General features: G+C 37.9%; 1 protein-coding gene across 2 annotated transcripts in view; it reads right to left on the reverse strand.

The window, feature by feature from the left end:
* The window catches only part of MAPKAP1 (MAPK associated protein 1), a 164,994-nt gene that overhangs the window by 78,697 nt on the left and 60,711 nt on the right, over nucleotides 1–25,586 (reverse strand). For both annotated transcript variants that reach the window (XM_044993061.1, XM_044993060.1), the window contains exons 5-6: nucleotides 12,238–12,410; nucleotides 6,215–6,391 (exon numbers count right to left, since the gene is read on the reverse strand). In XM_044993061.1, the coding sequence (XP_044848996.1) occupies nucleotides 6,215–6,391; nucleotides 12,238–12,410 (350 nt within the window). The remainder of the gene's footprint in view (nucleotides 1–6,214; nucleotides 6,392–12,237; nucleotides 12,411–25,586) is intronic.

The following is a 25,586-nucleotide window of genomic DNA, read 5'->3' on the forward strand; positions in this document are numbered from 1 at the left end:
TAAAACACACCGTGGGCTACTTCCAACCATTGCCACTGGGTATTTATAGCAGACTCAAGTGGCTAAGAGTTTGCCTTGGCAAGGGGTTTAAGTGTATAAAGTTCTGCAAACTGTTTCTGCTCAAATATGTCCTGCTGAAATGGGGTCCCAGGTGAGGGTCCATAACTGTCAGTTCAGTGAACTGCATAACATCTGATAATGTATTCGACATAAAACATGGGCAAGATCTTGAAATCAAATGCCACGTTTCATCATGAAGCGTCTCAGAAGCATCAAGTTTTTTCCCCAGTAAGTGATACAGTATTAATAAACATTACAAGTCACTAGACTGACAGAGTAGCAACCGAGAATACTTTAAGGTGAGAAGAGAGACAAAACAAAAAAGAATACAATTATATGCATTAGTACAACAACAGTAAAGGAAAAGAAGACGTAGAATCTATTTTTATGATAGTTAAAGGGATTTAGTTTAATCTTTGCACTTTTTGTTTACAGAAATATTTCTCAACTATAGTCATCACATTTTGATCATCTTTTCCATCTTAAATTACATTTCTCTAGGGTAATTTATCAACCCAAATCCTTGTCCAACTGAATAACACACAGACATTTGCTTATTGGAAAAGTTGTTAGCAAAGACTAATAGCAATTACTGATTTGTTTGTTTTATTTCCTGTTAGTCCAGAAGCCATTGTCTCTATTAAAGTTAGCTTTCTGTGTAAAACAAGTTCCTAAGCCATCAAGAGAAACGAACAGTTAACTGGCAGGTTCTGCTAACATGGAAGAATTGGCCAACTAAGGATGGTTTTGATTTAATAAAAAGGTCCCTTTACTGGCCAGCCATATATATTCAATAACTCTCCCAGTCTTTACAACGCTTCTACTGTAAAATAAATGAACTGCAAACCATTTGTAATGGTCAGAAAAGCATTTATTTTTTTAATTTATAGGTCGATCCCAAACCGAAATACTGGGTACAGATTTCTAGAGAGTGCAGGTTTAAAAACAAAAAACAAACAAAAAAACAAAAAACCAACAATCCATAGGAAGCTGGCAATATCTACATTTCTAGAGTTTTCTTGTTCAATGAAGACCCAGTGCTAGGATGTATTAGAGTATCCCCTAACTGTTACTGCTTTGAGTTGATGGGTTTCATTACACCATATAAAATCTGGAGCAGCTGGTCCACCTTGCTTAATTGGTCTACCTAATATCCTAGGAAAAACATTACTTTTGACTGTGGCTAGTTTCCCTGAGCAAGCAGTATTTATTATTATTGATCTGATTGTGTCCCCAAGATCTGTGCACTAACCTTCACCCCGCCCCCCCTTCTGGGGCAGCATGGGGATAAAAGTCAGTTGCCTGCATAGCACTTTCCCCTACTCCCAGGACCCTGTGGGATTCAAAAGCTATGCAGGCAAGTGGCCTGGGTTAGCAAGTTCATACTCAGTTAAGATGGGGAGGATGCTCATGGTCCTCCAGCCTACCACCTTCCCTGCAGAGCCCGCTCAGTGGTAGGAATTTTCCTGAAGAGGGGTCCGTAGGGCAGCCATGGTTAGAGGGCATGCCTACTAGCAGGAGTGGGGATGCCAGGGGCACAGAGCTACTGTGGAGACAGAGGCATCTGGGGACCCTGCAGCTTGGGGCAGGCCCCAACATTCATTTTGCAGGTGGGGAAGGGTGTCAGCTACACTCCATCCCCATTAGAAAGATGAGGGAGCAGGGAGTGGGCAAAACAAAAAAATCACAAATAAAAAAAATATACAATTTTTTTAAAATGTACTCATTGCTAGTTATTTACCTTCTTCCCATTTTATAGTCTTCAATTACTAGCAGATTTTTTTGTATATGTTTCTTTAATTTCCAAATTTTTAGACTAAATCTATATAGAATTTCAGATTTTACTACTAATAAGTTTCACATTTAAAATGCTCATCTGTGCCGAAAGAGACAAGTCCTCAATAACATCCCTACTGTGAGAACAAAAAACCCTCAAACAGAGCTGATAAATGAATAGCCGGTGTATATTTGCAAATCCTGCCTCCCCTCCCCCAGCACCTTCCAATACATTCAAGTTCCACAAGTCATTTGAAACCATTTGACCAGCCTATACTCCTTCGTCAGAGACTGGAGTTCTAAGCCAGTGGACTATGAGGTCTTAAATCATTTAGATGCTTTTAAAAAACTCACCCTCAGGTGCCTAAATATGGATTTAGGAGCCTACCTTTAGGTGTTTATTTTTGAAAATTTTGGCCTGTGGGTTTAAAAGACTTCTTAAAAACGTTGTTAATGTGCTGAAAGCTTAGATAACATTTCATTGTTAACATCAAAGCAATTTTGTTTTGGAATGATGACGACTTTTTTGCCGCTAAGATAAATTTTAATAAAAATTAAATTTTATCCCTTGATCCTGAAAACACTTAAGTACATGAGTAGTCCCATTGAAATAAAGTTACATTCCTGCTTAAGTATTTGCAGCAGATCAGGATTTTAATTGTCAATGTTTTGATTTTTGCCTGTAGCAGTTTTGTAAAATTCAAATAAGATACCCTGCCTGTAGTTGCATTTGAAAAACAATATTTAATTAGAAATTTTAAGCTAAAGTTGCAATAGTACATAATTTGAAATTAGTTTTACAAAGTCTCAACATGATTGAAATTATTTTTAAAAAATATCAAGTGATTTAAATTATTTTAAATTAAAGTTTAATTTATTCAGCCATTGATTTAAATCGCCTTGATTTAAAATCACTCTACCATGCTGGGGAGGAACTCCACGAGGGGCTCCTCTGGAATAGTACCTCCCCCTTAGCACCCTTCTGTGGGTTTTACTGCAGGATGATCCAGCCCATTATTATTGGTTATGTACAGGCAATGTTCTTATTAAACGAGCAGTTGCAAATCTGATGTGGTTTAAACATGATTAGTTTTTTATTGAACTTTAAAGACATCAGCAAATTTAATGAATTTTACATTTTAAAACCTGTGCTTACTATATATTTCTGCTGGTACAAAGCTTATTCTGGCTTCATTTCAAGAGACAGATATTGTAGAGTGCAAAGGCACATATTTGATTTATCTGACCTTTTAAATCTTAAAGCAGGCAATGAGTGACGTCCATCTTTTATTTCTTATTTGCTTATTTCTGTCATTTTAAACAGTCAGAACTGTTGTTCTCTCCAGATAATTTCTTTTTTGGCAATGGTTACTAAGTGAGATTTAAAAATTCTAAATTATGCAGACTGCATATGTTCCATTTTTATGGACAATGACAATCTGGACAATGAAAATGGTTGCAATTACCACAGAATGAAAAGAAATAACAGAGTTGCTTCTCTAAGACTCAAGCAAATGAACAGTCCACTAATTTACACCCACATCAGCTCTGGCTTTTCTTTCACTGTACTCTCACACTCCAGGTGCTGGAATACTACAGTACTTCAAAGCAGAGCACATTTAACAGCTGAGATTTTTGAAAGTTCACTTAAAACTTTATTTGTTCAAAGGGACACTATCAACTTCGAAAGTCACATCTGAAGCTGAAAAGTTTGTACCTACTTTTGTAACAAGTGACCCCACCTCCCCCAACATTAGAGGAAAATGATTTGTTAATGTTTTTCATTTTATTCCTTTAGGCATTTGACAACACTATGTATAGCTAATATCACTGTTCTGTTGATTAGCCAGTTGCACTTCCTGTAGTGTGGTACAGTGATACCACTTCCATACAACCGCATTGACAGGAGCTAACAAATATACTCTCCCCACAACTTGCAAGACAGTGTTTACTCAGTAGCAGCAGAGCTGAAATCGAAGAGGTAGTATGCATGTGCACCCACAGAGAGGAAGGGAGGAATATTTAAAACATATTTTGTATTGTTGCTTTTGAGCCTCCGGAAAAGACCCTTCTCAACATCAGCAATGGAGCCAAAAAAAAGGTCTAAAATTTTTAAAGTACGTTCTGAAGGAAAAAAAAAATCAGGACATGCTATTTAAAGGATGCTTTGTCAGAAAATCAAACCAAATATTTAAGATGACATATCCTTTCAAATGTACTCCAGCGCTGTATGTGAGTGTGTGGAAGTTGAAACAAAGAGGAAATGAAGCAATCTTTCACATCTTAATACAAGGTCCATTTTTGTTTTGGCCTAGTTCTTGTTTTGCACAGCTCCAAGTCACACAAATGAGCCAAGCAAAGGAATTCTCTTTCTTGTGGACTTAGCAGAACTCTTAGCCTCTAGTGAGTGGAAGGCTGCGACACACTGGATATTTTATGTGAAAGCTGGAGCCTCTCCCTCACAGGTGAGAGACCTGGCCCACAGCTCTGGAGTGGAGAATTTCCCTATCACTTTAGAAGAATAAACTTGCCTTCTTTCCTCAAAGACCTCTCATTCTTTCCATGGCTACTGCCCTGAAGCAGTCAGTAAGGCTATAAACCTTCTCTCTTTCAAAGCCCTCCCAGAGCTCTGCTGCAATGCCTACAAGAAATCAGCCAACCACTGAAGATTAGGTCAAGCGCACAATTAAAAAAACAACGATACTTATGTGACTCAGAACCATCAAGCAGGGTGCGTGGTTAGACTGTGTATCCATGTGACCTTATTACTGTTGCCCTCTTTCTACCTCCCCTGGTTCCTCCCTGTTTGGCACCCTCACTTGCCATGCCTTGCCTTGTATTAGATGGCAAGATCTGTGAGCCAGGAACCATTCCTTCCTATATGTTTGTAAGTGTCCAGTGTGATAAGCACTTGTCCTGAGTGGGATCTCTATGTACTATTGCACTACAAATTACTCTGGATTATTTTGTCCCTCCTCTTGGCCTTTTAGGGGCCACATTTACCTTTCAGAATGCTTTTATTTTATTCAATTCACTTTGGCATTGGGAAGATGACAAGGAAACAAGAAAATCCTCTGCTCTCCTCCGTTCTATCCTACTATACAATATGATCAACACTTAGATGTCTCCCTTACAGGCAGCTGTGGAATCACTACAGCTTCTCGATGATATGGCTAACATACTACTCTGCTGTAGTAATTGGACATACAGTTAACAAACAAGGTTGGACTATGAGCCCAGGGGAGCCCACCTCTCCCACCAAAGCAAAGTACCAGGGAGGGCAAAATGAGCTCTCTCTCAATGGACATCACAGCTGCCTGCAGCCTAATGAAACAGTCTGGGCGGAATAAGGGACTTTGGCTCCACTGGAGGAGTGAATATTAGGTTAATGAATGGGATTTCTGAGAAAGCTCTTTGGGGTAGGGATCTTCATACCTGTCAGCAAGACAGCGTGCACACAGTTGGTATTATACCAAAAAGTAATCATAAATACATAATACATCTTATCTGCATTTGGGATAATACGTAACTGGAAGCACCTCTATGGTTGTGAATATGGGCCAAATGCCAATATTTTACTGAATAAGGCACTTCCAATATTAAGAAAAAATATTTTCATCACTTTCTTTTCGAAGGACCCAAACATCTGCAAACCAATTTTTTTTCTAGTTTATGCATGGTTTATGATACTAATTGATGCTGTAATGACTGACCTGCATTTTACAACAAACATACAGTAGCTACGATGCACAGTGCTGAACAGTGTTACATTATTTCTTTCTGCACTGAGTAAAAATTCCATGTATAACAGAGCTGGAAATAATTGTCTCATTTAGGTGCTAGGCCAAAGTTGATGTGCCACCAGAAGTCAGGTTTTCTTACAACTACTACTGTATGCATGAGAGTATATTATTTAATTTACAATTCAAAACTTATTACATTTTCAGTTATAAAATAAATTATTTTTCACAAAGGAGGGTGTGCACAGACTGAATTGAATATTATAAACTCAAAAATGTGAAAATCCCCCAAATATTTATTAGTAGCAGAGGCACAAAAGAGTCCAAACACCTTGTATGTGAATCATACTGAGTGGCTTCTTTTTCTCTGCAGTTTTAGAACCAGACAGCTATTGTCTTTTGGATTTTAGCCATTATGAGAAAAGGTAAAACTGAAGGCCTGAACTGCATTTCCTTTTTGCATGACCTGTACAGGATTGTGTATTCTACTTATGAAGACTCTCAAATACACCTGAAACCTGAGTTTTGCAAAGTTCAAATGCTTAAGAGCAGAGCAGAGCAGAAAAAAGAAAAAGTGTGTTTGCTAGACTCTATGCTCAGATGTTAAGATAGTTTAGAAAGCTGGTGTCAATACTCACATTCGAACAAAGAGTGACTGTTTAGCTGCCAGCCCTGGAGAAGAGTACTTTTCAACCAATGCCAGAGTGCTGAAGCCAAATTTATGAATGGGTTCGTTGGAATCCAAGGGTGGAAAGTCTGTGTCAACCTCACCGTCGTCCTCAGCAATATGGAGACAGTAGGCATTGACATTGTCACTGAAACAAACAAAGAGCAAGTTTATTTCAGAGGGGGAAGCTACATAGCCAACGAAATTCTATGGTCCAGTGTCAATTGCTGAATGCTGTTTAGAATAAGCCAGCAAGCTTCTGTGGTGTAGAAATCAACACTTTAAATATCACTGATTTGCAATATTTATACACAGCATCAAGCCTTAAACCCTTTAGTTAGCATAATCATGTGATAAAGCAGTAATAAGAAAACATCCAAATAAGGCAGAACAGCCTCACATTAACTCATTTGTATGCAAAATAATGACAGACAGACCAGCAATTAAAATATTCCTGAATCTGTATATTTATTTGGTGACAGTTACATTTTTAGAATGAAAATCTGAATGAGCAATGTCTATGTTCTTCTGTTTTAGATCTAGTAACTGTGAAAAAAGCTCTTACCTATAAAAATATACTCAAATGGTGCAGTATGGACACACATGTAAACAGTGCAACAAAAATATGTCAAGGAAATTAGCTACATAAAAAGTCAAGGATTTGTGTTCAATGTAAACTATTAGTATGGTGGAAAGCAAACTACACAAAAACACCTTTTAAGTCCTATACAGCCCAATCAATCAACGCAGTTAACATTATTATGCATTAATGCCTGAAATAAATATACACAAGTTTCTCAGGCACATGCTGGGGGAGGGCGCGAGTGGGGGAGAGAGCGCTAAACCAGTTTCTTTCCACAGGCTAGAATCACAGAGCTCTAGCTTTATATACACAAAACATAATAATGTTGGCTCATTATCACATTTATCTTATTAAAGTTTAAACACTAACTTCTATTGTTCAGCTCTAATTTTTTATTTTTTTTAAAATGTAAGTCTGCCAGCATTCAGTCTTGTTCTAGAGGCATGAAGTATAGCCTCAGTGTTCACATGGCAGTATGTTTCTAAACTCTGCCGTTTAAATTTGGAGTTTTAATTGCATGATTGATGCTTAAATTAATTAATTGCAAAGTGTATGCTAATTGTTTAATTGGTCGCTTGATCTATATAGATCATTTTTTGAATTAAATGAGTTGATTTACAAAGTTTATTGATTGGATGTGACAATGAATTATTTCGCTGACTACCTGATTTGCAATTTTCTCAATTAATTCACAAACCTTTGGTTGCAACTGTGCTTATTGAGAGCGCTTACTCCAGGTGATCTATATGCATACTGTCATGTCTAAGATATTTATTATATAAAATAGGTAATAATGACACATTAATATTAATGTAAACTGTAAATTTGCTAAATGGATGGCTAACAAGAAAGTAATCTAGCAATGTTTGTCACTATAAATTTTGTAAATTCTGTAATGTTGTAAAAGAAATTTTTATGAGCCTCTCAACTGTTATGAAGAACTGATACATCGTTGTAGAACTAATTTTAAAACTTCTTTAAGAACATAGCAGCAAACTTTGGAAAAACTGATCAAGGGTAGGACTGGCAACAGAATCTAGAAATTTACAGGACTATCAATTTAGACAGAAAAGATGCACTTCAGTCTATTTCTATTAACACGCTACAGTGTAGTTCTGCACACTCACTGTATTTAAAAATAAAGCTAATAAAAAAAATCAGCCCCTCTCCATCCCTCATTCCATGAGGCATTCCAGTGTGAAGGCCCACCTGGCACTCATCTTTGTACTATACTGTTCTGAGCCATTCCTTTCTCTGCCCTTAGACTGCTAGCCCTTCTGAGGCAGGAACTATTTGTTTGGCACAACATTAAAATGTCTGTTTTGTACTTGCCACATGTGCATAATTCTCATTAAAGCTAGGGGGAGATACAGGCATGCATCAGAACACCACACTCAGTATGGTCTGAGAGAGATCCCAATGTGCCAAAAACATAATTATCAACGCTGAAATGCTGTCCTCAATCCATACGTGTCCTCCTCTACTGCAAGTACATGACGTCTGTCACGTGCCATAAACTGACCGTGCTTCAGATGCCCCAAATAGCAAACAAAGATTTTTGAGGAATAATATAGGTTCAGACACAACTCTGAAATCATCTTATTTTTATAAACTAAGTCAGATTTTCACTAGTTGTACACATTTGCGTTTGTTTTAAAAAAGAAAATCTATCTTATTGTCAATGAAAAAGGATAAGCAAAATATAAATGACAAATTACAGTATAGAGCTGGAGATCACTTTGGAGCAAATATTTTATCATATACATATTAAGTTGCAGAAAAATTTAGTCTACTGTACCACGTGTATATCCATTTGCTATTGCTTCAGAGCTAATACGTGTGTTCCTCATGAGCTGGTATTAACACAAGATATTGGCATAAAATAGATTAGGTTCTAACAATTACTAGTGAAGCTGTATATTATATTTAGTAAGTACACTACTGTGTGTAACCTATAGAAAAAACAAGTCTAGTTGGTGCAAATTTTACACATTTGTAATCCAGCATGTAAATTCATGTACACTGGGATAAGATTAAACCCCAAATTTCAGCTAAATGTATCTGAAAATGTTGAAGGTCCTGAAAATCTGAATTTATTGTAGACAGCATGAAGAATTTAACTGCAGTGAGTACCAAATTATAGGTTTTTAAAAATCTAAAATAAATAAATCTGTGGTTCTGAAATGTTTTGTACCTGTTTTTATTTCCACATGCTTTTTGAAGGCAGAATCAGCAGAGCACATCCATCAATGGTTAGCAACAGAACGGTCCAGTGGGTTATGATTCTGAAGTTCATATGTAAGAGGCCAGGGACAGGGTTGCTAACACTGTCAAGGCTTTCTCATATCAAGAGACACTGAACAGAGACAAAACTACCAAATGGCTGGCCAAACTGGATATAGCACATCCTCAAATCTGTCAACTATAGCTCACTTATTGTGGATTATTAGGTCAACATTTTAGGATAAAGAAATTGATAACAAGATATTCCTCTCCTGAAGGTGGGGGCTGCACTTTCATAATGAATAGCTCCTCATTGTTCTACTCTAGTTTGATTAGCAGGTATGCCTATTTTCTGTATTTTTATACCAGATTACAAGTTGGTATAACTCGCACAACTTTTAATGCTTTCTTCAAATTGATCCTCACTCTCTTCCCTTATCTGTAAAATGACTAGCTCCAGAGCAAACAAAATGAAAGGGAGAATATCCATGCTGAAAAATACGGTTTCATTGTTTCCTCACTGGTCTGTCTGTAACCACTGGCTGCCTCCTGTTTTAGATTATAAACTCACAGGGGCAGAAACCGTCTTTCTGTTCTGTGTGCCTGGCACAATCGGGTCTTGGTCCATGACTAGAGCTCATAAGTGCTACGATAATATCAGTGATAATAAAATAAATAATAATAATAATAATAATATCTACAAAACCTTAGTTATATGCATTCCCTTAGAGATTAATTCTGTAAAGTAACAGAGTTAAATTGACCCTTGCCGATGGACAGGCATTGAGCTGCTCTGACAAAATGAATCAAAGAAACATGAGAACAAAGAAAAATACTTACAAATCACATTGAAATTTTGAGACTTTGCCCTTTCCCTGAACCCCCAAGTCCAGGTTCTTATCTGCTACATGGGGAGAGGGTTCCAATACCTCCAGCTTTCCCACTAACTCCTCTTCTTGTAGTGGGATCTGGGGGCATTTGACAGCATTCCTGGCCAAGCTCATTCCTAGTCAGCAATCACACCCCCAAGAAAGACACTAACATTCACCTCCTCCCATTGGTCCATGAGAGTAAAAGTCTGTTGACTTCCACGACACAAGCCTTTTTCTGAGGACACTGGTATTTTATTTTATGGGATACTTTTTACTTGTTGACATTGGTCAATATGATGTGTAACGTGTTCTTAAAAAGTACACATGCCGAGACTTTGATACTGGTTGCATCTCACATATTTAAAATATAGTAATGGATACACAACAATCACATTCTTGATCAACAAATATTTTAACAAACAGAAAATGGCGATTAACACTGGCAAGTGAAATGGCAGTGTCTGCCATTATTTCTACATTTCTTCACCACTGTCAGACCACTGAAACGTTTAATACATCAAGGACCTGAATATCACATCTGTTCATTCAAAAGAGCTGGGAGGAACAACAGAGCCAAATCAACAACCTCCATGAAACTCAATCTGGGAGAAGGTCCACCTCCCTATGCTGCTCTATCTCTACAATAAAGAAGACAGCTAATAATCAGGGATCCAAAATAAAAGCATCTGAATGTAAATCCAAATAACCTCTCTCTCTCTCTCATCCCCATAGCCACCAGAAAGCCCAAAGAGTTCTCAACCTACCACTGAACAAATACAGACGACTCATGAATACAAACCCATTCCTGAAAAATGGTAACAAGGGCAAAATTTCCAAGAAATATGCCATGACCAAGGAACAGACTCAGAAGTTTGACTCACTAACAAATAAAAACATCTACTATACTCTGTTATACTACTTTTGTACCAGAGGTGGTTCTGATATATTATGTTATTTCGTCCTTTGTTATGCAGCAAATACTGGGCAAGTATTTTTCCAGACTTTACAATATCATTTTAAAATGAAAGATGTCCAGATTAAAAGATATGAAGTACTTAGTTCACAGAACTTGTATGACCTACCATTAAAACATTACTTTATCCAAAAAAAGAAAAAGAAAAAAAAGAGGAAATATTCTAAGACAGCACACAATCTATTTTTCAGCCTAACAAATTTAGGGGCAGCCTCCCCTTCCCTTCATGTCTCCCACCCCAAGCAAAGGGATATGCAAGGATTATAGCAAATATTGTAAAATTCATTGATGGAGTGAAGCTGTAAAGAATTTCTATCTGCTGATCTCGTATTGCACAGGTGACTCAGGCCAAGTTCTGGTAGGAAGTATAAGGGCCTAGTGCATGATATAGTGGTTTCTCAATTAAAGAATAAAGCATTATTCACAGTTTCAAATAAAACTGAATTTTTATGACTACTTTTGCATTTTTGCCAAAATATTCATCTTCAATTTTAGTGGTGTCTAAACACTTACGCAGAAGGATGGTGGCAGGGAGGGTACCTTAGATCTTAATTGCATTTAACTCCATAGTTGTCAATTCTTTATAAACACTGAAAAAATTATATATTCACACACACATTGGTATAGTTTGTCTATTCAGTACTAAGGACTACATTAAAAGAACATTACGTTTGTAAAGTGACACATTCAAAAGTTCAGATTACATGCACAAGCTTAACTCTGATCTCTTGTGCATACGGATGCAGCGTGATTTAGTAATAATTTACATGGTAGCGTACTAGATCTCAAACAGAACACTAAAATAGTATTCCAAGACACTCAGCATCCCATTTTAGTTATGCCATCCTGTTACTACTCTATAGGCAGAGTCAGGCAGGGAGAAGGGAAAAATATTCAGATATTGACCAGCTCTTGCCACCACCGTCAAAATCAGAACGTTTAAAGATCATTTCTAGATTTTATTGGAGGCACCTCTGTTTGATCCTTGGTCATTAAGAAGTGGTTCAAAAACTAAGTCAGACATAAAAATGAAACACCTATCAATGATGCCGACAGCGGTGCGATTTATCTTAATATTACATAGAGTGTTTTAAAATTATGATTCATTTGCACATCCCTAGATTCATGTGTTTATCATTATCCAGTAGCCAGCAGTTTAATTGAAAGAGAAATAGATATAGATGTGTGTGTATTGCTCACAAAGAAATATTGATAACTGTGTAGGTGGTTCCTATAAGACTTATTTATAAAAATATTGACATGGAAATCCATTTCATTATGCAAAAACGGTTGTAGAGGAGAAAACCAGAGATCAAGTAGTAGTAGTAAAGAAAGAACAGTACTTTAGTTTGGGTTCCCGTCCTTCACTCGTGTATTGCCAGCATATTAGTCCAATCAGGTCATGCACCTTGGCATTTGCTATCGTCACAACTGTCATTGGCAGCAGTTTGTCTTGGCTTGTGTGCAATGGGAGGTAGACATCAATTTTTTTGGTTGCAGTTGTACCAACATGACCCTGTTGAAAAAACATTTAATTAAAATACATAAGTGACACAGTAAAACAGAGACAAAACAAAAGCTTGTGTAGGTTAGATTCTTGTGTATGCAAATTGGTTGAAACTGTATTAAAGAACAGGATTATTAGACACAGATGAACACAATATGTTGGCTTTTGTAAAGGGAAATCATGCCTCACCAATCTATCAGAATTCCTTGAGAGGGTCAACAGACATGTGGACAAGAGTGGTCCAGGGGATATAGTGTGCTTGGACTTTCAGAAAGCCTTTGACAAGATCCCTCACCAAAGACTCTTAAGCTAAATAAAAGCAGCAAAGAGTCCTGTGGCACCTTATAGACTAACAGACATACTGGAGCATGAGCTTTCGTGTTATTCAATGTTGATAAATGCAAAGTAATGCACACTGGAAAACAATCTCCACTATACATACAAAATAATGGGGTCTAAATTACCCCTCAAGAAAGATCTTGGAGTCATTGTGGACCATTTTCTGAAAATATTTGCTCAATGTGCAGTGGCAATCAAAAAAGCAAACAGAATGTTAGGAAACGTTAGAAAAGGGATAGATAATAAAACAGAAAATATCATAATGCCACTATATAAATTGATAGTACGCCCACACCTTGAATACCGCATGCAGTTCTGGTTGCCCATCTCAAAAAAGATGTATTAGAATTGGAAAAAGTACAGAGAAGGGCAACAAAAGTGATTAGAGGTATGGGACAGCTTCCATAGGAGGAGAGATTAAAAAGACTGGAATGTTCAGTTTAGAAAAGAGATGACTACGGGGAGATATGAGAGAAGTTGGATAGTGGAGGGGAGGGGAGAGTGAATAAGGAAGTGTTATTTACCCCTTACATGACAAATGCCAGAGGTCACTCAATGAAATTAATATGGAGCAGGTTTAAAACAAACATAAGGAAGTATTTCGTCACACAGTGCACAGTCAACCTGTGGCACTCGTTGTCATGGGATGTTGTGAAGGCCAAAAGAATTAGATCAGTTCATAGAGGATGGGTCCATCAATGGCTATTAGCCAAGATGGTCATAGATACAACCCCATGCTCTAGGTGTCCCTAAAACTCCAACTGCCAGAAGCTGCGACAGGATGACAGAGGTTGGATCACTCGATAAACTGTCCTGTTCTGTTCATTCCCTGTGATGAATCTGGCACTGTCCACTGTCAGAAGAGAGGATACTGGGCTAGATGGACCAATGGTCTGATCTAAGTATGAGTTCTTAGGTTCATTACAGTAGCTAGAACTAAAATGTACTACTGTAACTTTCTATGTGGAATTACTATGCAAATTTAAATAATTTCAGTTCTTTTAGGCTGTTTAATGAATCAATAAATGTCTTTATATAAACAAATGTGAAAGATTAGTTTCACAAAGGCAGTGATCTCATGTGACTTCCTATGAGAACTGAAAACCATTTATGGAAACATTCAACATTTCCACCACAAGATCTTCAATCAAGAACGACTATGAACCCTACCTATGTTCCCAAAGCAACTTCCCACCGCAGTCTTCAACTTTAGCATTATCCTTGACTCTAAACTTCTGCTTCTGTCCGCTTCTACCCCTGCAAATTCACCTATCACAACTGACTGTTGCAATACTGCATATGACACTGCCTTAATCCTCTCTTACCTCAATTGCAGCATCTCCCTTCTCAATGGCAACCCATGTGCCCCAACTCTGGCACATGCAGGATGTTGCTGCCTGTTAACTCAAGGGTACAAAGAAGCCCAACCACATCACCCTGGCCCTCAAATAATTTCACTGGCTCCCAATCATTTCAGGATACAGTTCAAAGCTGCATTTTGTTTTTAAATGCTCCATGGTCTTCCTCCAGCTTACCTCAGAAATAGCCTGTCTCATTTCTTCTCCTCTTCACCCTCACCCTCTTTGACTATAAGTGGCTACTCTTGTTACTCACAGAAGGGAGTCCAAGGGTCACCACTCTGGTGCACAAAGATCTAAAGGGTCAACATGCAAGGGGTCTCTCTCTCCCAGGATATATAAAAAGGGGGAGGACGTGGAAACTGGCTTTCATATCAAAACAGAAAGAAGGAAGGGGAGTTGGGCATCATGGCTAGGAGGAGTCAGGCAGGCCATGCCAGCAGATACTCATAGAACACAAATTAACTACACATAACATGCATGAATCTCATAGATGCAAACATTTCAGAAACATTGCCCCATAGCAACAAGATTACACTGAGTGGCAACAGACAGTACATATTTTTACAACCACGAGAAACCTATATGATGGCTGTACCCAAGTCAGATGGACAAACAACCACCTCTTCAACTCACCAAGAAACAGCATTGTAAAACAGACATGAAGGTTAAGTGTTGGTTAAGAATAAATAAAAGATGATTTCTATATGTCAAGGCAAGTCCAAAACCAATATATAACTGAGCCCACTTCTAACCACTTAAAACTATTTGGAGACAACCATCACTGCATTTTATTGCATTAAAAAAAAATCGATTTGGCATCAGGGAGATTAAGACTTAATTAAAACATAAAAAATATAGCAACAAAGATCAATAAAGTTTATGTTAGAAGAAAAATGTTTAATCTATAGCTGATAGGACTCTATTTTTAAGCTAATAATCTTTTAAGTGGCAAAAAGATTTCACAATTCCATCCCACAAATTAACTGACATGCGGATAATATCCTTGCTTTATATCAAGAAGAGAAACCACTGTTAGAATTAATTATTAGGAATTCTGGCTTTAAGTAATGGAATAAGAGGATTCAATATTGGACACCTAGGCTGGGAGTATAAAACATATTCTTGTTATAAAATCATTGGGCATGTCAATACAATTTTAAGTTATAAAAGTAAGAGAGTAACTTAAATAAAAAGTACTTTTACATTCATGGTAGATTAGTGTGTAAGTTTTGTAAAAACTGCCCAAACATAATGAAGTTGAATCATTTTTTTTAGTTATAAGTATAGCTATCTTCTTCCCCCACAAACTCAAGGTAGAGAAGAAACTTGACACATCTGTTTAAAAGAAAGAACGTGGCTAGATTCAAAAGAGTTTAATAAAATATGAACAGGACCATAAGTCTGTCTGGATAACCATTGGCCCTCTGCTAGGTGCACTGGTAAGGGCTGTCAATGTGGAGGAAACAGACACAGTCAAGTAAAGGTTTTTAATTAAGTGTAAATTTTTATATTTTCACTCCAAGGGCAGGTCTACACTAAGGGCGGGGGTCGAACTAGGGTACGCAAGTTCAGCTACGTGAATAGCGTAGCTGAACTCGAAGTACCCTAGTTCGAACTACTTACCCGTCCAGACGCCGCGGGATCGAAGTCCGCGGCTCCAAGGTCGACTCCGCCACCACCGTTTGCAGTGGTGGAGTACCAGAGTCGACCGGAGCGCGCGGGGAGTTCGAACTATCACGTCCAGATTAGACGCGATAGTTCGAACTCCGAGAAGTCGAACTAACCGCGTCGACCCGGCAGGTGAGTGTAGACTAGCCCCAAGATAAAAACAACTAGTGAAGGTATTAAAAGCATTTAGTGGTAAGTCCAGCGTTCCCATGTCCCCTCACAGACCTCTGTACCAGACATTTTACTCTCCAAGACACAAACTGCCATGTCTTCAGCCCAGCCCCCAACAAAACAATACTTTCAACCTCTCCACACGACTGTACCTCTTTCAGAAATTGGATTTGTCTTGCATACCCCCAAGTTTCACCTCACTTAAAAACTACTTGCTTACAAAATCAGACATAAAAATACAAAAATGTCACAGTACACTACTACTGAAAATTTGCTTACTTTCTCACTTTTACCATATAATTAAAAAATAAATAGACTGGAATATAAATATTGTACTTACATTTCAGTGTGTAGTACATAGAGCAGTACAAACAAGTCATTGTCTGTATGAAATGTTAGTTTTTCCTGACTTCACTAGTGCTTTTTATGTAGCTAGTTGTAAAACTAAGCAAATATCTAGGTGAGTGGATGTACCCCCTGGAAGACCTCTGCATACCCCAAATTGAGGAGAGAGGGCTACTCACTTCGTGCAGTAACTGAGGTTCTTTGAGATGTCTCCCCCCAGGGGTGCTTTACTGTAGGTGTGGCAGCGCCTTCGCGTCTGGAGTCAGATCTTCAACAGCAGTGCCCATTGGACTGCACATGTGCACCTTCCCTTCCCCGCGCTGCGCCCGGGTGGTAGAAATAGTGCTATGCAGTCTGACCACTCTGTTCCTTCTCTGCTGCTGAGCCCAAAACGTTACACTCCGAAGCAGAGGGGCGGAGCGCAGGTAGTGGTACTTCAATTAAAAGGCAAAAAGGGGAGACACTATTTCCTTAGCCACTACTACATTATCTCTGCTCTTAATCTAATCAACAGACATTTTAACAGGCTCATATGGGCCTGATCATCTACCTTATATTGAACTAGCCAGGATGTAAAATACATGCACTGCTGTCTACTGCAATTTAAAAGAATAAGACCATTGTGGAGTGAAATACTCGCCTCACTTAAGTCAATTAAGTTTTCCCTTTTGATTTCACTGGTCCCGGGTTTCATCTGTGCCTTGTTTGTTGTGTTCTATTGTTATTATAACACTGTCAAACGTCCTGTACAATATACTTCAAATTATGCCATCTCATGCTTGTGTTAGACCTTCCTCCTTCTTGCTGCCCCTGCATTCTTTTCTTCCCCATCACACATCCTGGGTAACATTTCCTGCATTGCCCCTCAGGATCTTTTCATCTGTTCCTTCTCTCTCCCCTTCCCCCGTCATCTCTCTATAGATTATCAGTCCCAACATATCTTCTTTCCCCGCCCCAAATCTCTCTCTCTAATTATACTTCATTATAGATTTTGTCCAGCACCATTAGGGTGACCAGACGTCCCGATTTTATTGGGACTGTCCCAATATTTACTTGTTTGTCCCACGTCCCGACTGATGTTTGGTCGGGACACAGATTGTCCCGATATTTTGCACTCCAGCGCACTGGCAGAGGGGACTCGTACCCCCAACTCAACCCCAGCCTCACCCCTCCCCTGCCCCATTGGATCCCTTCCCAAATCCTTGCCCCAAGCACGCCGCATTCCTCCTCCTCCCCCATCCCTCCCAGGCTTGCGCGAATCAGCTTACGGCAGTGCAAGTGCTGGGAGGGAAGGGGGAAAAGCAGGACGTGGCAGCCCGCTCAGGGAGGCGGAGGTGAGCTGGTGTGGTGGGGGGGGCGGGGAGCTGCCAGTTGGTGCTCAACCCCCCAGCAATTTTTCCAATGATCCGGCGGCTTCTTTTGTTGTTGGTGGTGGGGTCTTTTTTGCTCTGCCAGTGGGCCCCCCCCCCAATGTCCCAATATTTCATGTCTCTCATCTGGTCACCCTAAGCACCATCCACTACAGACATCCATGAACCCTTTATCACAAACATTTACCAGGCACAGGACATGGGGCTTAAAAGAGTGGCATCTCATATACACTACAGTTCCCAATTCTGTTAATGCTGGTGGAGCTGAACCACTACTAGCAATGGTGGAAAATGTCTGAAAAATGTCCCATGTTTATTACAGGCCTTATGAAGAGGGAGTACGCAAGGTTCACATTTGGTAGGTTATCTTTACAACTGCAAGGGCTAGAAATGGGATGTTTTAAAATGAAAACATTTAAAGAGGATGGGACAGCTCACAATGTCAGGGCATACCCCAATCACTAACTCAAGGGCATAAGGATTCTTGAACCTCCCTCTGGGGCATCAGGTATTAGCCAATGTCAAAAAAGGATACTGGACTAGATGAACTAAGCCTGAACATGCATAATTCCAGTGCACTTTGATCCTGCAGAAGCATGTTGCACGTGCTTGGGAATGCTTCTACATGGGTGAATAGATTCATGTGCTTAGACCAATCCTGCAAAATACTACTCATGCAAGCAGCCCTATTAGTCTCAATTACTTGCTGAGGTTTATATAAGCTCACTTGTTCAGGAGGAATCGTTCAGACCCAGATTACAGTCAATAGTGTGAGCGTGGATTTTGCTCCCAACTAGAGAAGTGGATTACAGCTATAAAGGCTCAGGTGACCCAAGAAATAAAGCATGATTACCCATATTCAAAAAAGTTGCATCAAACGTATTAATAGATTTTGTATAAAATTCAATGGAAAATCCATTCAGGGCCAGGGGCCTTACCATTTGGAGTGTCCTTAATAGCCTTCAATAAATCTGGTAGGCACAAAGGGGCTGTTAAATTAACATTTTCCTGATCTGTCACCTGTGGCATAGTTAATTTGTCAAAAAATTCTTTTAGCTTGTCACTGGACACTGCATATCCTGACAAATGAAGTCTGGAATAAAATTGACAAAATATCTCGTTAATTTTCTAGGAATCACACATCCTGTTTCCATTAAGCTTTTATTGTTAGAGATATTAGGTCTCACCCACCCTTTAAGTAGGTGAGTCACAACCTAAACTGGATGTATTCAAACACATTTGTTTATTAAATAAAAGATTAATATTGCTTTCTGCTACCCACAGTTTTCATGCACTATATCAGTCTTGGGCTCTGATGAGAATTTCAATTTTACATTTCTCCAACACGTTCATCGTGGACGACGCTGATTGTGATGATTTATCAGAGTCAGCAGGATCCTGTGGCTGAAGTGTAGGGTTGAGAGTCAAGTATTCTGGTTCTATTCTCTGCCCTGCCACTGACTTGCTGTGTGATCCTGAGCATGTCACCTAGCATCTGTCTCTCAGCTTCCCCATCTAAAAAACAGGGTTACTTATTTAACTCCTTTAACAACTGAAAACACTGAGAGTCCCTCTCTGACTAGGCATCCTGCAGCTCGCCTTCTCTGCTGCTATCTAGGAATTGCACTTCCATAGTTGGGAGTGTTGCACTGCTGAACAATGCAGCTTACTGAGTTAGTGACATTTTCTTCTTTGTTTTATAAGACTTTTTAATTAAACAGGCCACTGGCTACTAATTTACTTACCTTGGGGATTAAAATGAAAGTGGTAGCTATTCAGTTTAGGAAAGCTGCTCCCAATTAACACACAAGGAACTTCCACCTCAAACAGTGATTTGGTACACAAAGCTGCTCTGCTCACATGGATCCACTGCCTGAAATAAACACAACCACACCATGGTAGGGGCCAAATAAGGATAATTTCCTCAGTAATCTGTGGATACACAGTAAGGGCGTTCCATAGCTGATTGGGTTTATTGTAAGAGTGTAAGCAGCATATTACTACATCTACATGCTTCTGCAATAGCTAGACACAGTGGAAAGAGTTAAGGACAGAACAAGAAACTCCGCTATGAATTTTCGTAGCTTATGTCGAATTTGATCACAAATGTTACGAGCTTGGGTGTTTAGTTATATAATCTATGGGTACTACAATGACGACACCATCAAAGAAACAGTTTATACTGAATAAATTCCATCAGCCTCATGCAGTTTTAGGGACCTCTACATTATTAAATCATTTTATATAACACCACCTGTATATTTTAAATATAAAAATAAGATTTTAAAACCATAAAGAATCACATATTACAAATTTTATCAATTCTTGTAATACAAGGAGCCATTTTAAGATACAATACCAACTTTTTAATGAAAGTCCACTAAAGAACGTATACCTTTCTCTATTAGATGATGTATCTCTTGAAACAGTTACAGTACAGCCATTAATACTCTCCTAAATTATATAGGAAATTTGGTATAATCTTGAGTCTACTGCAAGGACAACTTAATCCTAAAAACAGCTCATAAGTATTTGGATAATGAAAAGCTGTAGAAATATTCTTAGAGAAAATAGTGTGTGTTTTACCCGTCTCATTTTTGGGCTGTATTTTACTACGTTTCATGGTGGAAAATTAAAATAGAGTCCATAAACATTTCCTAGAGAAAAATATGATCAATTTTTAAACAATAATAATTTACTGCATCTTCCTACACAACAGAGTTGTGACTAAATATTATATCATTTTAACACTAGATGTTCTAATGATATAATACACAGATTTTACTGAACCATTACTTAGTGAGTCATAAAAACCTCTTAAAATTAATCTTTCATGCAAATCCAACTTACTCAAAGTTAGCATTTAATTAGATGGCCTTGGCACAAATGAGCTTACTACTTTATTTGCTCAGTCAGTATAAATTCAAATAATTGATTCACCACCTAGCAAACAATGTAAAACATTAGACAAAATAGGAACAAATAGAGATCTTTTCCCAAATGCAAAAATTTTTCTGACTCTTAAACTGTGTAAAAGAAATGTTTTTGTTTTAAGTGACAGGATTATTTCATACCATATATAAAGCTTGTATCCTGATATGTAACTCATTCCAATAGGTATTTATACAACATACAGAAAAAGTTACAAATATATGCACTGAACAAAGAACAGATCAAGCAGAATTCCAACAAATATATTTTTAAACATAATCAGCAGGGCCAACAGATCAGAGGATCCAAGCTGAAATATTTAATCAACAAAGACCTTATTTCTCTAAAAGTACAATCCCTTTGTAGGTAGAAGTGAATGAAAGCCACCGTTTTCTACATTATAGATTTCTGAAAAATATTTTTTTAAATAAAAAACAAAAGTAATGAAATAGGATTAAAAAATGTAGCAGAAATCATTTGTTTTAAAAAAGGTAAAATAGCTTTTTTTGGGGGGGGGGAGGAGAGGGTATGTGTGTCAAAAATAAAGATATGAACTATTAACCCAATAAAATGTTTAAATACTCTCAAATGTTTTTGGATACGCATCTGGCAGAACATACAATGGCATCAAGATATTACTGACATTTGGTTGAGATGGGAATCATAGTGGCCAGCACAATACAAACAAGGGCTTCGTCCTAAATACATGAGCATTCTTACAAGAGACCAACACAAACCAGGAATAAGAAGTGTGGCTGGGACTTGTGGATTCTGGTGCAGTGAGTAATTTATATTAAAGCAAGGTCCACTACAGTATGTTGGTTAATAATTTGACTAGCCAGTTCTTTTTATTTTATTTACATATTATCTGAAGTCTTGTGAAAATGTCTGCTCATTTTAAATAAGTCAGTTTTGCTCAGAATGTCTCTAGGTTCCAGTGTTCACATGAACACACAGAATAACTGCATTTCCCTCCTAAGATCTTGTGTTCCGCATGGCATTGTACCACACATGGAAACATCAGAATGGCACTTTTTTTCAACAGGTGGTAATCCCACTATAAATGCATTTTATCACTAAGTGACAAGTGACTAGTTCATTAATTACTATGATGATGCTTTTTTTTTTTTTTTTTTTTTTTTTATAGTCAGCTACCTGAAGTAGCTGTAAATTCCAAGGAAGTTAAACAGAATGACTGGACTCTGGCCTGGCAGTTCAAAGAACCGAGTACTAAAATGAACCCTCAACAGTTGCTCCTCTGCCCGACAAACAGACCATCATTTCTCTCACTGCAATGTATACAGAAGGTCTGTAAAATTGCACTAACATTCTCATTTAATTCATCTCATTCACGCTGTCACTGTTCATAAAAATTTAACCCAGTAATTTCCTGCTATACAAAGCATAACAAAGTCTGAATACTTAAATAAAAGGTAAATAACTTATTTTTAATTCTAAATTGTTGACTTCATTTAGCATCTCTGCCTTGTACAGCACCACACTATTTTTCAATTAAAGGTCCAGCTGTTCCAAAGGCTCCAGTAGGCAACGACAATGATAAGAAATGTTTTATCTGCATTGCAACGATCACTATCATATCAGCTCCAGGCTGCATTAACATACTCATGTTTTATTCTAGCCCCCCCTCCGAATGTACCAGTTAATTATACAACATCGAGCTGAAAAAACCAACATTAAGAGCTGGACCATTTCCTTACAAGCTGCCACCGGAACTGTTTTTCATATAGACCGTCAGGGAAACAAAGGTACGTTACATGTATAATTATATAATCAAACCTTCCAAATTGCTCTCCCCGCTTGGTGTTCACTCCTCTAGTTTAATAAACCTGGGTAAACTAAAAGCAAGGTATAATCTATAATTCATATAACAGAGGCATATTCCAATCCTATTAACGTGTATTTACTTAAACAATTTACCTTAAATTAAAAAATGTTTACTTAAAAAGTGTTATAAGGAGGATTTCCTGCTATACTTCTCTTCTGTCAAATCCCTTTGGAAGAGGGAAAAACATACATCGGAAGAAAGGAAAAACCAATCCCCAGTTAGAGCACAAGAGGTCTCATTTGCTTTAATACTAATACCAGTTTTTAGGCAAGTCCAGTCCATCTTGTCTCCTGCCATCCCCAAATGGAGTTTCACCAGGAGTGAAATACACTTGCATGCAGCAGGCCTGCATAAGCCCTACACACCACTGAAGTCACACCCAGGGCTTGTACCAGCCTTCCACAAAGGGCTGAATTTCAGTTTAGCTGAGATGGTATTCAACTACCTAGGGATATTATGCCCTGACCTATTCAGTTACAACAGTGCTGCTGGAAAATGGAATGCATATTCCGATTTATCAAAATATGATGCTTATAGCCACAACAAAAATGCATTAGTTAAATGACGCTAATCTCACTGTTTACATACACCAGGAAAGGAATGGTGTACGGTGGAAGAATTATTTGCATTTTACTTGGCAATAAACATTATGATTTAATACTGGGGAATATAGTTATTCTTCGTAATAACAAAGTGCAACAAAAACTTGTAATTAAAAACTACATCATAAACATTATTTGTATATTTAGAAATATGCCATGAGATATTTTAATGAACAGATGCTATTCAAAAGATAAATGCTTTTACAAATATTCAATCCTTGAACAGGTCTCAGACTCTAATCCTAGGCTACTGTTGCATAAAGCAGACAGCACAAGTTCCATGAGGACATTAGCCAACCTTAGGTAGAACATTTTAAATACATCACCGTGTCACTTTTTAATGTGCCACAATCTATTAACCACATGGCAAACTAACAGGGATTTTTAAAATATGGGTTTTATAGCTTTGTGTTGGTGATTAATTAAATAAATAGCCAGTGTTTCACAAATCATTCCTCTAATTAGTCTAAACCAGACACTTTGCATTCACTGACATTCTTGCCATCTGAAGCTCACAGAAGGGCAGGAGCATTACGACGACGAATCTGTACACTTCTGAACACATCGTCACCATGTCCCTGGCTGGCATTGTACCGCTCAGCCCTGAGGCAGAGGTACAGTCTTCACAGGTGCTGCAGTCAGCTGGAGTTTGACTCCAGCTGCTTGAAAAAGATGTTCTGTTTAATTATTTTCCCTCATCCTGAAGTAAACAATGAGGATAACAAAGAAAAGCAAGTTGACTCTTAAAGGTAACCTAAAGTAGCAAAGATGTACGCTTCCAACAATGAACAAATATTTAAGGTCTAAGTACTAAAAAGGAGCAGTGATGAGCTAACTGATCTTTTTCTGTCAAAAAGCCCCAACGGTTGAGGTTACACACACTTAGATATGGTTCCTTTTTAGGAAGCCTCATTAAAAGGGTTCACAGCTTAATAAAAGAAAGGGTCAATTATTCTTGAAAAAGAAGAAAAATTCATCATCTGTAAAACCTGCCTGAAATCTCATCATTTTTACAATGCATACCTAGACGATCATTTCCCCCCAGAGCTCAATTTAAAATTTTAATAGTTAATCATTTTAAGTTTTAAAACAATTTTTTCCTCTAAGTTATTAATTGGAATCTCCAACCTAGGTAGGTTTTCATATCGAAATATGTTCTGAGGTGCTTAGTGACATTACCACAGCAGGATATTTTCAAATCCTTAAACTAAAAGGCATCAGAGTGGGTATTTAAGAGACCGAGAATGGAATAGCAGCTGGGCTGCTTACAGAGACAGGTCCTTATTTCCTGCGATACCTGTAGCATCGACTCAGCTTGGGGAGAGCTGAAATGGGGTTTGGTGGCCTTGTCCTTTAATCTGGGATTTTGCAGCTCATGGAAAGAGATTCACATATTACTTAGACTGAGAGTGGAAGGGAAAGTAACGAGACACACACAAGTTCTACCAAGGCTGGGATACGCAGGCCAAGTCACTTCATCACACTGTCTCTCAATTTGCCTGTCTGTAAAGTGGAGGAATTAACACTGTCCTCCTTCAGAGGGATGGTGTTAGGAATAAACGTGTCTGGCATGTTTGAGAACACTAACTGCTTCTTATTTTAGTTAGCCACAAAGCTGTACATCACACTAGGAAGCAGACCACCAGGTTATTTAATATATATTTGTAGCTTTGGCATCACGAATAAAACTCGTGTCAAGTTACAAAGAGGCGGAGCCTACAACAAATAATCCTGGTAACAATCTGCTGAGGTCCCATCTGGCAATGAGGCTAAATATAAATTTTTCAAACTGAATCTGTACAGTTATGGGTCTGGTAATAAGATCAACAAAGCTTTTTGGCCTAAGCACTGAGGAAGAGAGAGAATCCAGGGCTATTCCTACAATTCACAAGAAAGCAAGTAACATTTTATGGGACACTGAAGATATGTCATTTTCTTCCTTATATAAAAAGATGCATACTTGAGGTCACATGCTGAAGAATCCTTTCTTGATGCTACTTCTTGTCTTCAGATGCTAACTGTGAATACATTTTTTTGTGCCAGGCTGGATTGAATTAAATCAAAGTGATTTAAATCATAGATTTAAATTAGCTAGCAGGAAACCTTGATTTAAATCATCATTTTAATCATGTTTTGCATTTGTACTTTTTGGTTATTTTCCTAGAGAGATGTTGATTCTCAGTGGTTGCCAACCATTAAAATATGTTGATTTGCAACTAAATATAGACGTTACACTAAATTTAGTGCTTCTTTTTGCAAACCTGAAGGATATGCCATATCTCTACACATTTATTTAAGCAATTCTATATCTTAACTTACACATATTCAAATTCTTAATTTTTACATTTTTATAATGTTTAAAATGGTGTATGATTCATTTCTTATTTACTAGATAATTTTTTTTCTGATTTAATCTCAAGATCTATTTAGATGGAAATTCAAATAAATTAAAATGCACAAAACCAGCATTTTTTATTTTTAAAATTAAATATAACTTCCTTAAATGTGCTGAACAGATAAGAACAAGTTTATCAAAAATGTTTTGCGCTTAT

This window comes from Mauremys mutica, chromosome 18 (assembly GCF_020497125.1).
Source record: "Mauremys mutica isolate MM-2020 ecotype Southern chromosome 18, ASM2049712v1, whole genome shotgun sequence".
In the NCBI taxonomy this organism is placed as follows: Eukaryota; Metazoa; Chordata; order Testudines; family Geoemydidae; genus Mauremys; species Mauremys mutica.